Source organism: Cavia porcellus, unplaced genomic scaffold (assembly GCF_034190915.1).
Source record: "Cavia porcellus strain 051 isolate PalLab524CR breed Dunkin Hartley unplaced genomic scaffold, mCavPor4.1 scaffold_27, whole genome shotgun sequence".
NCBI lineage: Eukaryota > Metazoa > Chordata > Mammalia > Rodentia > Caviidae > Cavia > Cavia porcellus.
Genome location: NW_026947510.1, coordinates 49,395,280 through 49,413,255, shown reverse-complemented (window position 1 = coordinate 49,413,255; position 17,976 = coordinate 49,395,280). Strand labels below are relative to the sequence as shown.

Here is a 17,976-nt window from a genome sequence, read left to right as displayed (position 1 = left end):
CCTTGGAAATCTCACCCACACACGTGATTGTATTTGTTGCTTTTGCTAACTCACAGACATGTGTTTCCCTGCAGATGGAAACACAGCTGCGTGGAAAACGATGAAGGCTGCTGGTGTCTCACATCGACCTGAAGCTGGACTTTTCTCCTCTTGGTCTGCTTTTGCCTCACACATTATGCTTTTCCTCCTGCCTCCTTCTCATGTTGCTCTACTCCTTCCTACAGTTAAACCATAAACCTGAGTAGTTCCCTTTTCCCACACTGATAGCAACTCTCCCCCCTAAATACATCAGTCTAATCTCCTTTTCCCCAGCCTCACCAAGCTCAAACTACCTTCTCCTCCCATTTGAATTATTCTAATCACATCCTCCTCAGTCCTACGACCTCCATTGCAATGTTTTTTAAATCTATTCTTTCTTAAAATGTCTTTGTGTCTATTTGTTTAGATGAGTAAATTTTTTCTCAGCAGACACTACTATGGAAAATTAAAGCAGGGAATTCCCTTCTGTCCATTAGTTATAGGGGGACCGACTTTCAGCCAACATGACACCCTGTCTGTACTTCACATCAAAGCATAATTCTCAGTCACAAATCCAAGTATCCTACTTCCTTCAGCCTGAAATGCTGTAACATTTTTTATCTACCTTGTTGCCCGAATGCATCCATGCCATCATCTCTTATGTCAGTTTGCATGGGTCTCTACTAACTTGCTGCCAGATCGGCCTCCCTACAGCAATGTTTACATACTGGGCTAAAAGCAATAAATAAAAGCAGTAATATGCACAAAACTCCACATGTACACAAGAGATTCTAACAATAAGTGATACCCTTGAAGAATTGTGAAACTGGACCCATTGTTAAGTTAACTTTAATAACTATATATTAACTCATGCAAATGGCAATAAATCTCTTTCATAGAACTCTTTTCTATGAAAGGAGATAGCTATCCTTGCAAAGGCTTATAAGGCTTTGCCGTGGGACTGTAGAACATTCAATATCACTCACATGATGTCTCTGCTCTGATGCTATTTCTGGGCTTCCATCCCTCGTAATTTTTCATATCATATATCACCCTCTAAGTATTGGTAATTATCTGTTTCTTCACCTGATTAGATTTGTATGTGTGTAGGTGACACAGACAAGGTTTTGCTATGTAGTTCAGACTGACCTTGAATGCACTATGTAGCCCAGGTTGATTTTGAAATCACAGCAATCCTCCTGCCTTGGCCTCCCAAGTGCTGGGGTCACAGGTGTGTGCTACCATACCTGACTAGAACTCACTTTTAAGACAGACACTACTGTTTTAGTAGTGTTTACTTAGTATAGTACTGTTTACTTCATTAAAGGATAATTTACTTAAGCAATCTTCTACTGAGAGATATTTAGCTTACTTCTGATAGCTCTTTGATGTATACGAGTAAATGATTCAGTGAAAAATCAATTTGAAGCTTAGTTCTTTTTCTATTGTGTTACCTTGGACAAATCTCAGGGATGCTGTGGCCTTGACTTATCTATAAAATATGATATAATTATATTCTACTCATCCCATAATATTTTGAAAAGATAAAGTACTTCTGATTGTACTTTGCAAATTTAAAAACAGTTCTGACACTGTAGTATAACTTCACTTTTAGTATTGGCCCATTTATGCCAAAGATTGCAAGGTTTGGAAATGATGCATGAAACTCGTATATGTTACTTAAAATTCAAGGAACAAGAATGTGAAGAGAAAAAAATTTTACTATCATCCGCTGTCATGGGTGTTCCAAAAATGGAACCATAGGCACTGAAAGGTTGACGTGGGCTCAGTTCCTTACCAGATTTGACACAGTTTTCTCCTTGGTCACGGTGTCTTGGCATGCAATATTCTCATAAGTTGAACTGGTGCCTAGAACAAAAAGGAAACATGGAAGACAGCTGGAGGAGCATTAACAAGTAACCGAGGGTTCAGCAATAAGGACAGACCAGTCCATGGAAAAAGCCTTAACGTGTGAGACAAATTAGATACTATAAAAACCTGTGGCCTCCGAGCCAGGGATGAAGCAATGGAGACCCACAAGAAAACCAAGGCATGGAATATTTCCCAACAGAAATGAATATCTGTATGAAGGGTCATTATGCTTGGAATCCAGTGTGTGTCTAGAAAACACTAATTATGCTGAAAGATTGCTTACTCATATGCTTTGGGGAATGACTGGAATTCTGAAGCTCTTCATTGCACGTGTAGACTGTTTCAGTGGAGAGATTATGATTTGATGCCATTATTGGGAGAGACAGAAAGGAGGATGTAGGACCTAGTTGAAGGAAGTGGCTCATGGAGCTGGCCCTGGGGACCATATCGGGTCTGCCACCCCTGCCTCTCCAGGTTTTCCTTCCCTCTCTGCTTCTTGGCTGCTATGGATCTAGCAGCTTTTCCCCGCCAGGCTTTTTAGCTGGGATGTTTCTTCTTGGCACCAGTTAACTGTATACCTCCAAAACTGTGAGCCAAATAAACTTCTGTGCCTTTAAATTGCAGGTATTGGAATTTTTTTCCCAGCAAGGGACAGCTGACCAAGACAATGCCCGTTCAAATAGGAGGCTGCTTTAAAAAATAAAAGTTCTGCCTTGTTCCCCTCTGGAGCATGCAACAGGCAAACGGGCAAGACAGGCAGTGGGGTCTACTGGGACTGCATTTCAGCCTTCAAGGTGTCACCATGAATTGTTGTGTGGCAAACTACACAAGGTATCTCAGTTGAAATCTCACTGGATACATTGGAGGTGTCTCCTGGCGGTGACGATTTCTTAGACCTTCCTTGCTTTTGATGACCTTGACAGTTTTGAGGAGTACTCAACAGAAATGGCTATAGTATTGGAAGATCATTACTTTTGAAAAGCCAGTTACCATCCATTTCCTAAGGGCATCTTGACCACTATTCACTCTTCCATGGCACAGGGCAGCCTGCAGCTGAATATTCAGGCTCTCCACGATCTCTAACAACATTTCCCTGGAAATCCAGAGGGTGTGGTGTCTCTGTGACAAGGAAGCCCACTATCACCACTCCTATTCGATAGAGTTCTGGAAACATTAGCCAGAGCAATTAGACAAGCGAGACATAAAAGGAATACAGATAGGAAAAGAAGAAGTTAAATTATCATTATTTGCAGGGGACATGATACTCTAATAGAAACTCCACCAAAAGTCCACTAGATATAATAAGCAAATTCAGCAATGTAGGTGTATACAAAGTCAACCCTCTAAAATCAATAGCATTCCTGTACACAACAAAGTCACTGAGAGAGAAATGAGAGAAAATCTTTCACAGTAGCATCCAAAAAAATGAAATACCTAGGAATCAATCTAACAAAGGAAGTAAAAGATCTATATATTGAAAATTACAGTTCTTCAAAAAGGAGATTGAAGAGAATCTCAGAAAACTGAAAGATATCCCTGTTCATGGGTCAAAAGAATCAATATTGTGGACATGGTCATACTCCCAAAACTGCTGTACAGATTTAATGCAACCCCAATCAAAATACCATTAGCATACCTCACAGATCTAGAGAAAACATTCCTAATATTCATCTAGAAACAGAAGAGACCTAGAATAACAAACACAATCTCAGGCAACAAAGGCAAGACAAAAAGCATCACTGTCCTTAACTTGAAATTATACCACAAAGATACAGTGATAAAAACAGCATGGTATTGGCAAAACAACAACAACAAAATTACCAGACTTGAGGATAAATGGAACAGAATAGAAGATACAGACACAACTACAAACACACTCAGCCACCTTATCTTTGACAAAGAAGCCAAACATGTTTACTGGAAGAAAGATTGTCTCTTTAATAAATGGTGCTGGGAAAACTGGCTTTTCATATGCCAAAGACTTAAACTAGACCCATGCCTATCACCATGCACTTTTGTCCATTTTAAAGTAAAGTCACAATGGACCAAAGATCTAAATATTAAAACAGAAACACTAAATATACTAAAAGACACAGGGCCTACATAGGAGTAGGCAAGGAGTTCATGAACAAACCCAAACTGTATGGGAAATATCAAAGAATCAACAACTGTGATCTCATCTTATTAAAACGTTTTGTACATCAAAAGAAATCACTAACAGTTGAAAAAAAAAATCCCACAGATTGGGAAAAAATTTTCCAACTGTCCCTTAGACAAAGGACTTCTATCTATAATATATAAACAATTGAAAAAAAATCAAACCCCCTAAATTCAAAGACCCGATCCAAAAATGAGCATCTGAAATGAATATATAATTCTCAGGTGAAGAAATACAGATGAAGAATAAATATATGAAAGAATGTTCCACATCATTTTTAATTCAAGAAATTAAAGCAACACTGAGATTCCATCTCACTCCAGAAAGAATGTCTGTCATGAAGAAATCAAACAGTAACAAATGCTGGCAGAGCTGTAGGGAAAAAGGAACCCTTCTCCACTGCTGGTGGGAGTGCAGACTGGTGCAACCACTGTGGAAATCAGTGTGGAGATTCCTCAAAAGACTAGGACTAGAGGTCCCATTCAATCCAGCTATTTCTTTTCTGGATATTTACCCAGAAGAAATAGAAACGTCATACCACAGTGATATATGTGTACCCATGTTTACAGCAGTACATTTGTAATAGCTAGATCTTGGAAACAACCCAAATGCCATCAACCAAGGAATGGATAAAGAAGATGTGGAATTTCTATACAATGGGGTACTACTCAGCTATAAAGGAGGATAAACTGGAGACTTTTACAGGTAAATGGATGCTGCTTGAGACTACTCTATGCTTATAAGTGAAATAAATCAGACTAACATGTGTAAACACCATATTGTATCAGTGTAAGAAACTAAAAGATTAAATAAGATCCAAAAGTACAACAGATACTGTGAAAATAATATAAACTGCTCAAAAGAAAGAACAACTTGAATGAGGGAAAGGAGAAAAGAAGGAAAGGAAAAGGAAAAAAATAAATAGGGGTCTATATACACAAGATAGCTAAGATAATTGTACTACTAATTCTGTTAATTAAGGAAAAGAACAGTCAGTGCTCATACTGTTTGATCAACTTTGTATGCCTACATCTGGTAATCTGAGGAAATCTTTTGAGGATAACAATACGCAATGTAACAACTATTGTTAAATTCCTATCGTGTCTTGAAATCCTATACTGCTATTGTTTGGGTTTTTTTTTTTTGCTGTTGCTGTTGTTTCTTTTTTGTTTTTTCTGGTTTCTCTTTAAAAATAAAAATAAATTCCAATGGATTGGAAAAAAATAAAAGAAAAAGCTAAGGCAGACTTTTAAAAAAACGGAAACACATTACTGGATCTAATAATAGTAACTGGAAGTAGAAAAGATTGAAAATTAGGAGCATTAGCTTTTTTGTAGCTTGGCAAATGGGTTAAGAAATATATATGCGGGCTGGGGATTTAGCTCAGCGGCATAAGACTATATGCAAAGTTGATAACAAATATAATATCCTAATAAAACACAGTTTCTTCCTAAATATAATGTTATCAAACTTAAGAAGAAAAGGTATGCTTTTAAATTCCCTTTCATAATTTCATGTGCGTGTTGCACTGAAATGCAGGGTCAGTAATTATTCTCCTGTGCACATAACTCTTTGTTCTGCATTTAGCTGGGCTCAGCCTCAGAGATCAGAAGCTACAGACAGGGCGAGGCTGATTTCTTTAAGAAGAAAATACATTCAAAACCTATTTTATATTTAATATTTATTAAACCTGTTTAATATTTTTTAAATGTATACAGAAAAAGAACAAAATGGTCACTCATTTTTGTTTGGTCACCCGCTTCTTAAGAGATACATAATTTTCCCTTAGAAGACTTTATTTCAGTTTTTTAAATTTTAAGACAGATGGTAGATTTGAAAGGTCCATCAAACAAAAAGTATAAAATGTTTAATAGAGGAAAAACTTCCCTTTGATCTATGTCTGCCAAAAACCCAGTTTTCTTCCCTAAATTGTTAGTAATTTTTATCTCTCCTTTCAGATATATTTTGTGTACACATTAAGAACTTTCCGTTTTTTTCCACTAAATTTTGCATTTTATATGTAACATCCATTGTAAAAAAAATCTCCTTATACATGTTTTCTGCCTGTATATTAAATATCCTATTACATTGATATGCTAAAGTAGCTTTTAATCAATAATTTGTTGCCAGTATTTTATTTCAGACAATGCTGTAATAAAGTTATGCATACATCATTTTGCATGTTTATCTATATTTATAGGATGAATTCCCCAAAATGGAATTGGTATATCAGAGGGCTACATTTTGATAGGTAAGTTTCTCTATACGATAGCTACAAAAATTTATATTTTCTGTGAAAATTCCTTTGCTCTCTACAACCTTACCAACAGAATGTTATCAAATATTTGCATCTTTGTCTAGATGACAGATGAAAAAATGGTATTGATACAGTTTCAATTAAAACATTTTCTTAATTGGTGTGTAGTATTTTTTCAGTTAGCCCAAGAAAATGGTTGAATTTCTGAAATTTTATGGGCATTTTAATTTAACACTTTGTATCTCAAATTTAAATGCTGAACTCAAACAACAGAATGACCTTTTTTCAGTAGGAATGGAAGCATACACTTAACATGAGCATCAACTCTAGCGGTGTCTCACTGGAGATATGTGAGAATAGATATCTTGCTTTCATAGTAAAGGAGCAAAATAGAATCTAACTTATCATTTAATTAATTCTGCTACCACTTGAGTGTACCATCAGCGACTGATCCATCTGTCTAATCCAGTAAGATTCTAAATAAAATTCTAAATTTCCCAAGGAAATAATGTCAAATCACATCTGTGCTACAGCTGAGACTCACACGTGTCTAGTCAATCTTTTCTTCTGTCTACAAAACTGGAGATTAAAAAACAGTGGTATCTTCAACACAAAGGTCATCATTACTTCTTAGATTATCCCTTCAGAAGATTTTTATAAGAATTATTTTCTAACTCTGCTATAAAGAGGAATTAACTTGAGACATTCCTCAGTAAATGAACTCATGTTGACACTACTTCTCTGGTTTTTTTTATTTGTTTGTTTGGTTTCGGTTGTTTGGTTTTTCAAGACTCAGTCTCACTGTGTAGGTAAGGGTGGCCTTGCATTCACTACGTAGCCTAGGCTGGCCTCAGTCTCACAGCAACCCTCCTGCCTCAGCCTCCCAACTGCTGAGATTACAGCTACCACGCCTGGTTGAGACCACATCTTAAGTCAAATAAATCAAATACACGTTTAAATACTGCACTGTTTATCTGGTATGAGAAAACAAAAGGGTAAAGACCAAAATGTGTAACAGATAATGGAAAAGGGGTAGAAAATGTTCAAAAGGGAATGTGAACAAGGGAGGGAGGGGGAAAGAAAGGAAAAGAAAAAAAGAATAAAAGGAAAAAACAGAAACAAAGCTTTTGTACACAAGGAGGTGAAGAGGGATTAAAAGGAGAGGAGGCCATTGGGGAAAAAAGAAAAATCAACATATATTACGTACAGGTAAGGATTCCCTATGCTGAATGTGATCATTATGTATATCCAAAGTGTACTGATGAACATAATTTTTAAAAAGATTTTTCTAAAAATTAAATGAAATAACATAATTGAGCCACAGAAGATAAGCGACATCATTAGCTTACAGCTTGGTTGAGTATTTCAAAATAAAACCCACACTGAAACCTACGCCCAGCTTACCTTGGATCTCCATCGTGGTAGATGCTGACTTTGCTTTCTGCTGGGTCTCGCAAAGTGATTTGCAGTCAAGGTCATCTGAAGCCATATGCAAATTTTCTGATCCAGCATCTACCAACAGGAAGAAATAGCACAGATACCATGCAAAAAAGAATTTGCCTGTACTCTTGTCATTTGCACACTCCTCAGCAGGCTGCTGAACAGGAGGCTTCAAATCACCTTCCTCTGTCCTCCCATCTCCTCCAAGCCCACTCACCACTCGAAGTTACAGTGCTCTCTGGGGATGAAGCATGCTCAGGCGATGGTAGTACGAGATGTTCCCTGCCAAAAGAGTAGAAGAGATCGTTTGGAATGTCAAGTCCAAAACATTTTCTTAACTGCCAGCTGAATACCAGCATGAGTAGAAATCTGCACACGTATATCACACACAGCCTACCTGGACTGTGACAGGTTCTCAGAATGCAAGCGTTCAACACCATTCTCCTAAAGGGGAAAAAAAATAAGAGGATTGAAGTTCAACAATTGAAATTCAACGACTTGACACTTTTCCATTTCAGAAAGGTTGTTTTAAACAAACATTTGCATACAGTTCTAAATGAACTCACATCTATTCCTCTTTTTTGGAGAGGATGGGGGAAGGATAGGGCATATTGATATTCATACTTCATCAAAGCTGCCCTTAGAAAAATATCCAATTTTAAGTACACTGACCAGTCTAGTATTTAAAGAAAACCTGATAAATTCTGGAGCAAAACAAATTCTAAACTCAAAGGGCAGAATGAGTTTATTTCATGAATGTAAGTTTTTTTTTTCTAAGCAGAACATTCTCTCATTAAGCATACCATGTTTCTTGTTATGGGACTATCACTCAACCTAAAATTTTGGAGCTGGTGATAAAAATGGTTCCAGGTTTCTAGTCACAGAAATCATATATTTTAAAATTAATCCAAAGCTCAATGATGTGAGGGATTACATCTAAGTCAGTATCCATCACTTGGCATTCAAAGAGAGACTCCCAAAACTGAACCAGCCTGCCAGTGCAAGCTTTTGAAAATCTCATTTGAACCTCCGAATTTCTCTCAAGAATTTTGAATTTTAGGGGCACTTTAAAACACTGGGTTTTGTTGCCATACGATACTTATTTTTCTATCAAAAAGTACAGTAAGAAATCATTCCTTTTAATAATCTTTTCTGATGTTTTTTTATTATCATTATCTCAGCAAGATTCAATCCAATACATTAAAACTGAAATCAGATGTATGAGAAACCTTTACTGACAATGAAAAATGAAGGCAAATATTACATAAAAATATTGGCACAATCGAACATAGAACTTATTAACCACCACAGCCAATAACAGATTTCTATGGAGAAATACTGTACATCATACAGAGTTCAGAATCCATGCAAGAAAATAGCATAGCCACCGAAAGATGACTTGTAGCTAGAATAAATAGCAGCCTGCATCTGTTCAGCACATTATACCCTTTTATGTATTACTTCATCTAATTCTCCCCAAACTCATTATACAATAAGTTTAGAAAAGCAGAAGACTCACTCATCATAGGTTAAGGAAATTAAGAGTCAAGCATAAAGCAGTTTCCCAACAGCATCAGAATGGTGAAGCCAGACTGCAAACCTCGAACTGAGCTCCAACTATACCTTAAATCATGCTGTTGGAAAACAAAGACTTCCCAGCTACTGCATTAGACTTGTCAGTGATTAACAAAAACTCAAAGTGTTGGCCTCAAATGCTTAGAGAAATGTACAGGCTTGCACAAGAGTTTGCATCGATTGCTCTGTCTTTCGTGGTTTTCTCCCCACACTTCATCAGCTTTAATTTTTTAATTTCCAAAATTCTTAACTGACAAATAATAATTGCATGTCCTTATGGGGTATGGCATGATGTTTTAATACAGGTGTACACTGGGGAATAATCAAATCAAAATAATTAGGATTATCTGTCAACTGAGATCATCTCTGCCTTCACTGTCTGTGGGTCAGGTCATACACGACTGAAACCTCTCCTGACATCAAAATTATTTAATTTTACAAATTTTATCGCAGGCCAGTTTGTGGCAGGAACGGTGCTAAGGAGTAGACACATGCAAACACAGTCTTTGTCCTGGAAGAGTCCATAGGTCAACCAGCAGGACGGATTTGTAAAACAAATACTTTATGATTGATAAGCAGTGTTTGAGAGAGGAAAGTAATATACACAGAAGAGAATTAATGTGGTGGGGTGATCCTGGAGAGAAATTTTACCTTATTACCTGCAGAAGGTTAAATGCCATTGGCCCTATCATATTATTTAAATAAACTGGATGATTAATTAATATATACTTATCAGTGTATATATATGATACAGCCATAGAATTGGAGAAATTGACTATCCTTCAGTTTCACTGAGTATTATTACACTTCCTAAAAACCATATCATTAATTTCTTGGTAGTAATAAAATCTTTTGTCTATTTAATATCCAGTAACATATTAAAAAGTTGTTACAATGTGTAGCTTGAAATAATACCATCTCAGTGATCATGCAACAACCCAGTAAATAACACTTCTCAATCCTGACATTTCATAAATTTGATCTAACAAAACTGTTTCCTTTCTCACAACAAAAACCAAAGTAAGGATTTTTTCAAATTGTTTCAAATTTAAGTTTCTAATTAATAAAAGCAAGAAATACCCCCTCCCCTTCAAAGTTTCTATACCTGTGGGGTGTGGGGTGAGGGGCCAGGCATAACTCAGCAAAAACTTTGCACCTTGTACTTTACCTCTAGCATCAAAAGCCACCCCAAGCATTTCAAGCCTGCCGAAGAACCTGGCCCCAAGATACCAGCTGTCAGACCTGAACAGATTGTGACAAAGATCATCTACTAGATATAGCGCAGAATCAAGGAGAATCAAGAAACTAAGAAAAAGAGAATCCAGATGAGAGACTTACATGCAGAAGCCTGGCTCAGGTCCATGAATCTGACATATCCCGATAGACAGCCCAGAGCAGGAAGAATGCCTTCCTGCACCAGCCATTCAAATATTAACCTGCATAACATTTACATGGAAACCCATGGTCCAGCCCATTTGCACTTGACAGCAAGAGTCTGATGTAGGGGAGCCAAGGTGCTCACAGAATAGAGAGGGCTGGGTCAGCAAACACAGCCCTCCCCAAATCTGTCTGTCTCTCTGTGTCTGTCTGTCTGTCTTTCTCTCTCTCTCTCTCTCTCTCTCTCTCTCTCTCTCTCTCTTACACACACACACACACAGACACACACACTCCTGCACATGCATAAGGGAGCATTATTTTTTTAATATGAAGATAAAAAAATGTGAATAATAATAAGATAACTTTTAAGATATTGGAAAGGACACTTAAATGACCCAGATCATCTGTCAGGATTATTTTGTTCTTCTAAAAGATTAAATGTCTCTTAGGTTATAGATTTTATGATCAGAAACCCTTCTACTAATAAACATTTGTGTTACCAGTATAATTTTTATGACTGGACCTATTTTGGACAGCTGATGCTATGCAAATAAATGTGAGGACAAAAATGTTTTTAAAGCAACAGACTGGACATAATGTCCAGTTAAATATTCTGGAAAGAAAGGAAGAATATTTCATTGAACTTTCAAAGATTAGAACTACCAGAACCTTAACAAAACTACAGTCCTTTATAGTGTTTTTATTTTTTGCAATTTCTAACTAAAAGTACACCACACCCACGGACCTACGGACACACCCACCACAGTGAGGTTCATGTATAACCATTTATCAGCCAATGTCTACATGTCCCAATTTTGCAACTGGCAATGTTATTTATTCTCCAAGGTGATTAATGCAGCATCTATGCATGACTTGAAAGAACAGGGCCGACAACATCCAGGAAATCTCCTAAGATATTTTTAAATTGATCCTGTTCTTTACCACAGTAAACAGCCTCCTCCCATGATAGTATATCTTAGACAGGAACATGTAATGACATGAAGGAGAACTCGAAGGGCACCAGGATAATCTATGTTAGGTTTATGTAACTTTTTTTAACAGCCAGAAAAAAAAAGAGAGAAATTCATATCTGGGTCCCCAGCCTGTTAGAAGGTACCCTCTGGGCTTCACACTGCTGATAATTTGCATTCTAAATAATAGTAACAGCTTCCATATTGTAGGTGTTTCTTATGAACTGGAAATTTCACATATGTTGCAAAAGACCATACTATACACTGTATCGAGGTAGAAAAAAATAAGAGCTGATATAGAATAAAAGGGGGACCAGATTAATTGTCACAGACTTTTCATGGAATTTCTCACTTCTTGGAGTGCCGAGAGGATGAACAGGTACCCAGCCACATGTCCAGGTTTGCAAAGGGCCAGAAACTTCTGCTACTCTTCAGACTCAGTGAGTGGAGCAATGACTATGGAAAAGCAGGCAGACTAAGCAGAGGCAGGCCCTTGGGAGAAATCACCTAGAGTCAGGAAAAAAGATGGGGTTCTAGCTTCAGACAGGAGCAGCTGTCCCAGACTCAGTAAGGAACTGTGTTACTGACCACCTGCTGGACTATCTGTCTCCAAATGTAGAGGATGTTTTACAACCACTTCACAAGGAACTTTCCAAATCCACATGACCACAGATCCCCTCTCTGAAACGTCCAGAACAAGAAGGAAGAGTTATTTCTGCACACATCAGGGAGCAGGGATGACCAGAGGTCCCGATGCAGAGCTCCCATCAGTAGTGATGCAGGGCAGCATGGACAAAGGACCGCTCAGGTACGAGTGGACAAACTGACTTCCTTGCTCCACAGTTTCTGGAGAGGTTAAATGTCTACTTGGAACTCACTAGTTAGGGAGGTGTAGAGAGTACGGGGATACACTGGAGCACACTTCTGGGGCTTCCAGGAAATGCGGGGAAGACATTTCATGGAAACAGAAGCCTCTCCACTGCACGTCCCCAGTGACCTACCTTCTCCAACTGGGCCCTACCCCTGCTAGTCCACTGAGCTATGAACTCACCAGTGCATCACTCCACCACTGAGCTTAGTGCCCTTACGATCCAGTCACCTCCCTGGGGTGCACCCCCGGACCCTGCTGCATTGAGGATCAAGCCATCAGTGCATGAGCCTTGGGGAAACACTTCCTTGTTAAGCCATTTCCTGGAGTTTACAAGTAAATAACATAGCTAGTCTTCAATCCAGATGTGTTTAATTCCAAAGCTGATGTATGCGTCCAAAATTTCTAAGGCACTGCTAACATAAATTTCAAGTAAAGGCAAAAGTGGACAGAATAGAAGTGTATTCATGTAGGTTCAACAATTACCAATTTATGGAAAATTTTATTTCTGTTCTACCAAACCTACGTATGCATTGTCTTGAGGTAAATCCTAATAACTCATCCACAAATAAGATAAAGGATAGGACTGACATTTCTTTTTTTTTTTTCTGCCCTACATCAAAATATCCCCAATAAACTAACTGGCTAGATTAATAAAAGAGCTCTGATCATCTCAAGAATGTCCCATACCAGGCTCCAAATTATTTTACAATGTTCCTTTAGAGTCATCAATCTTATGACAGTGCCGTACTCACTCAAAGTCCTTTTCAGAAATATGTACATATTGTTTTATGTTATGCCCTATGAAAAAGATGCTGTAATATAGCTTTCTTTGTAAATATAGGGGAGGAACTAAAAAGATCTCCAAAAATTAGAGAGCAATCTTTTGAGTACTCAATGTTTTAAACAGAATTTAAACAGAACTTACAGTGATTACAGAATAGGCATTCAACAGACATTAAGAGGCAGCCATGTACACCAAAATGATACGGGGTGCTACACACATTCTGAACAAAGGAGGGCTCTCCCCACTAGGCTTAATCTCTAACACAGGATTAAATATAAGAAAACAAATAACTAATCTGGGAATGGTGATGCACACATGTAATCCTATCTATTTGCAAGGCTGAGGCAGGAGGATCACGTTTGAGTCAGCATTCTATCTCAAAATGAAATAAAAAGGACTGAGGTTATAGCTCAGTATTTCCTCAACTCAATTCCCAGGAAATAAAGGGAGAGAGCTGGGGCAAAGAAAAGAAAAGAAGATGAACTACTCCAATGCAACCATCATATAAAGGACAAGAAAAGAGGGGCAAAGAGTTACTGCGGCCTCAAAGGAACGAGTGAATTAGTTGAGAAATGAGAGGCAGAGCCCCAAAAATACGTTTTCAGAACCATATAGATGCTAGCTTAAGAACAAGAAGCTGAACTCGGGGGCTGGAGGTTTAGCTCAGCAGCATAAGCGCCTGCCTTGTAGCAGGCAGTCGTGAGTTCGATCCCCGGTACCGATAAAAAGGAAAAAGACAAAAAAAAAAAAAAAGAAGAAGCTGAACTCTCTAAATCTAACCTATTACCATTCCCACGTGAAGAAGAACTGGAGTTGCTGCAGTGTTGACATTTCAAGCTACCACGGTAAGGTTTAATGAAGCAGAGGATTTTTTAAATGGGCCTTGACAAGTCACATAGAATTTGGACAAATGTAGGATCATACAATGCTCCGGGCAGAGAAAACACCCCAGACAGGTTTGTGTGACTGTGACCAGGTTTGGCTGACGTGGAGCGACAACCACAAGGCGGTGACACAGAAACAAAGGCAGACAGGTAAGCTGTCCCAGGTTAAAAAGGGACTTGAATCCAAGATCAAGCTGTGTGGTATAAGACTGCAGATCAACAAAGACCCATCTTCTAAAGCCAAGGACTTCACAGACAGCACTATCATTTTATGATTCTTGTCATCTTTATTTATTCTGATTTGCTGTACTTTTTATGCAGAGCTCTCAGAAATAGAGCTCAGTGTTTGCCTAGAGAGGGAGTTGGGAGGATGAATGATGACAGGTGGGGAACTACGGAGGGACAAGGTGGGGACAGCAAGCTGCCCTGATTCTCCAATAGAGCAGAACCCTGAAATAGAAGTGTAGAGAATTGGTGATTTCGACCCTAAGATAAACCCCAATGGGCTAACGTGAGACAAGGACAGCCTGAGAACCTCTAGGAAACCTGCACTTTGTACCAGCAGCATGTGACAAGAGCTGTCTTTTGCGGTCCCTGGTCACTCCCACCTCCAAATAGATGTCAAGACCACAGACAAAGCAACTCAGGCACACGCCACAATGAGTGCAGACTAGAAGGTCCTTTTGGATATACAGGGCAGTGTTTTGAAGACTGAAAGGTCTGAAATTGGCATGGCTAAAAGGGGTTTTGAAAGGGGCATATCCTTTGAAGCTGGACAAACCTGAATTTCAAATCTGGGCTTCTTACTCTCTTGTTGAGTGATCTTGGAAAAGTTACTTAACTTTCTCAACTTGGGATACGTACTTTGTAAAAAGCAAAAAAATACACTCAAGGGTGTGGAGAGGGCTGATAACATGGTATCGTAGAAACCCTCTGCTACAAAGTTCCTGGTACACACTTGGTTTTTGTTTCTTACTCCTTCTTGGTGTGTTCACTTAGTGAAATCAGCACCAGATAAAAGGGAAATTACTAACAACATCCTGTAAGCTCCCAAGTTCAACTTCCTTTATGAAACTCTTAAGTACAGTGCTTTGTTTGTTTCCTTTTTCTTCACTATTTAATAAAACAGGTACTAATGAACAGAAAAAAGTCAAATGTATACAATTAATTACAAGGAGTAAGAATGATTTGTACAACTCAGTAGGAAAACAGAAACATAATCTCATTTTCAACAGAATATGAGGAGAGATATCTCTAAAACAGAAATACAAATGCCCAACAAATACATATTATGGTGCAGATCGAAAATGTCCCTCAAGGCATCACAATCCTTTACTTGAAATGATACTATAAAGCTACTATGATAAAAACAGTGTGGTACTGGCAAAAAAGAAAAGGCAAGAGAAGACTCCAAGATCAATGGAACAGATTAGAAGATGCAGAAACAACTCCAGACACACTAAGACACCTTAACTTTGACAAAGGTACAAGACACATTTGCTGGAAGAAAGAGAGCCTCTTTAATAAATGGTGCTGGAAAAACTGGTGCTACATGCCAAAGATTAAAACTGGACCCAAATCTTTCACTAAGCTAAAATTTGAATGAATCAAAGATCTTCATATTAAAACAGAAACATTAAATCTGCTGGAAGATAGAGTAGGTAAAACCTTGAAGAGACTGGTGTAGGCAAGGACTTTATAAAACAAAATCCTGGTTGCATAGGAACTATCACAAAGAATCAACCACTGGGATCTTATCATGTTGAAAAGCTTTTGCACAGCAAGAGAAACCACCAAGAGAATAAAGATCCACAACAGGGGAGGCAATGTTTGCCAGCTGTACCTCGGACAAAGGATTACTATTGAGAACATGCAAAGACCTCAAAATAATCAGTCCTCCCAGATTTAAAGACCCAATCCAAAAAGGGCCATCTGAGATGAATACACACTTCACAGATGAAGCAATACAAATAGCAAATAAATATGTGAAAAAATGTTCAACATCACTGGTCATTTGAGAAATGCAAATTAAAACAATATTGAGATTCCACTCATCCCAGAAAAATGGCCATTATTAAGAAATCAACCAATAACAAATGCTGGAGAGTCTGTGGGGAAAATGGAACCCTTCTCCATTGTTAGTGGGAGTGTAGACTGGTGCAACCACTGTGGAATGTGTGGAGAGTACTCAAAAAACTAGGATTAGAGGTTCCATTTGATCCAGCTATTCCCTTCCTGGATGTCTTCCCAAAAAAATTAAAAACATCACTCCACAATGATATATGTGAACCCATGTTTATAGCAGCATGATTTGTAATAGCTAGATCTTGGAAACAACTTAAATGTCCATCCTTTGAGGAATGGATAAAAAAGATGTGGTCTTTTTATACAATGGAGTACTACTCAGCCATAAGGAGGATAAACTGGAGACCTTTATCAGTAAATACATGCAACTTGAGACCATATTCACAAGTGAAATAAGACACACGTGTGTAAACATTGTCTCACTAGTGTGAGAAACTGAAAGAAACAATGTATGTATATGCATATAAAAATTAATTAAGATAGTCATATTACTGATTTCTGAGTTCACCAAAGAAGATTTATGCCGGTATTGAATGCAGATGTCTTGTGCTCTGGGTGAATGATTTGGAGATGACAATGCTCAGTGCATGTACCACTTTTGTCCCCTGATTGATGTGTTTTCAATTTTTTCCTCTTTGAAATAAAATGGATTTAAAGAAAAATATCCCTCAAGATTCTCCTGTTCTGAGGTGGGACTTTTGGAACGTGATTGGATCATGAGGACTGTAACCTCTTCAATGGATTAATTCACTGTGTACAGCCCTCATGATTAATGGATTAATTCACTGATGTGATTGTAATTCAGTGGCACTCTTGGGAGTAACAGAAATCTAGGAGGAGCTGAAGCCTAATTGAAGGGAGTGGACCATGGGGCCTGACCTCCAGGACAAGATGGAGGCCTTCGCCTGTTTCTCTGTCTCTGTCCTTTTGCGTCAGCTTCTTGTTTACCATGCGGTAAGCAACTTTTCTCCACCACACCCTTTCCCACCACAGACCTAAAGGCAATCCAGCCATCAATCACAGACAGAAGCCTCTCAAATCATGAGCCAAAATAAACCTTTCCTCCTCTAAGTTGATTTTTCTCACAGCAAGCAAAAAGCTGACTAGCACATTATTAACAAGGGAGACACAAATCAAAACCCTCATGAGACATCCCTTAGCACTCGCTACAAAGATGGTTATGATCAAAAAGAGATGCAGGATGGGGAAGGACGTGGAGAAGTCAGAGTCTTTGTGTATTGCCGGTGGGAAAGCAAAATGCAGCCACTGTGAAAATCTGTACTTGCAATTCTTAAAATAGTAAATGTTTAGTTATAATAAGATACAGAAATTCTATCTATAGGTATAAAGGCAAAAGAATTTAAAATACATATTTATACAAAAAACATGATGTTTTTACTAGCATTACAGTGGCCAAAAAAGTAAAAGAAAAAAAAATGCCTAAAAATAGGTTAATGGATGCACAAAATGTGGCACATTCATTTAATGAAGTATTGCTCTATCGTGAAAGTGAATTAAACATTAGTAACACGGACGATGCTTGGAAACCTCATGCTAATTGAAAGGAGCTAGGCATGAGAGATCATGGGCAATTTTATTCTATCTATAGATGACATCAGCGTATGCAAATCTGCAGAGACCACAGACTCGGGGTTGCTGAGGGCTGAGCTTTAGGGCCAGGGCA

The 17,976-nt window shown here is 38.1% G+C and overlaps 1 protein-coding gene across 8 annotated transcripts in view; it reads right to left on the bottom strand.

Moving 5' to 3' along the window:
* Irag2 (inositol 1,4,5-triphosphate receptor associated 2) overlaps positions 1-17,976 on the bottom strand; it is a 115,872-nt gene that overhangs the window by 20,830 nt on the left and 77,066 nt on the right. For all 8 annotated transcript variants that reach the window (XM_063238397.1, XM_063238400.1, XM_063238401.1 and 5 more), the window contains 4 exons: positions 8,143-8,189; positions 7,963-8,027; positions 7,710-7,817; positions 1,817-1,887 (listed from right to left, as the gene is read on the bottom strand). In XM_063238397.1, the coding sequence (XP_063094467.1) occupies positions 1,817-1,887; positions 7,710-7,817; positions 7,963-8,027; positions 8,143-8,189 (291 nt within the window). The remainder of the gene's footprint in view (positions 1-1,816; positions 1,888-7,709; positions 7,818-7,962; positions 8,028-8,142; positions 8,190-17,976) is intronic.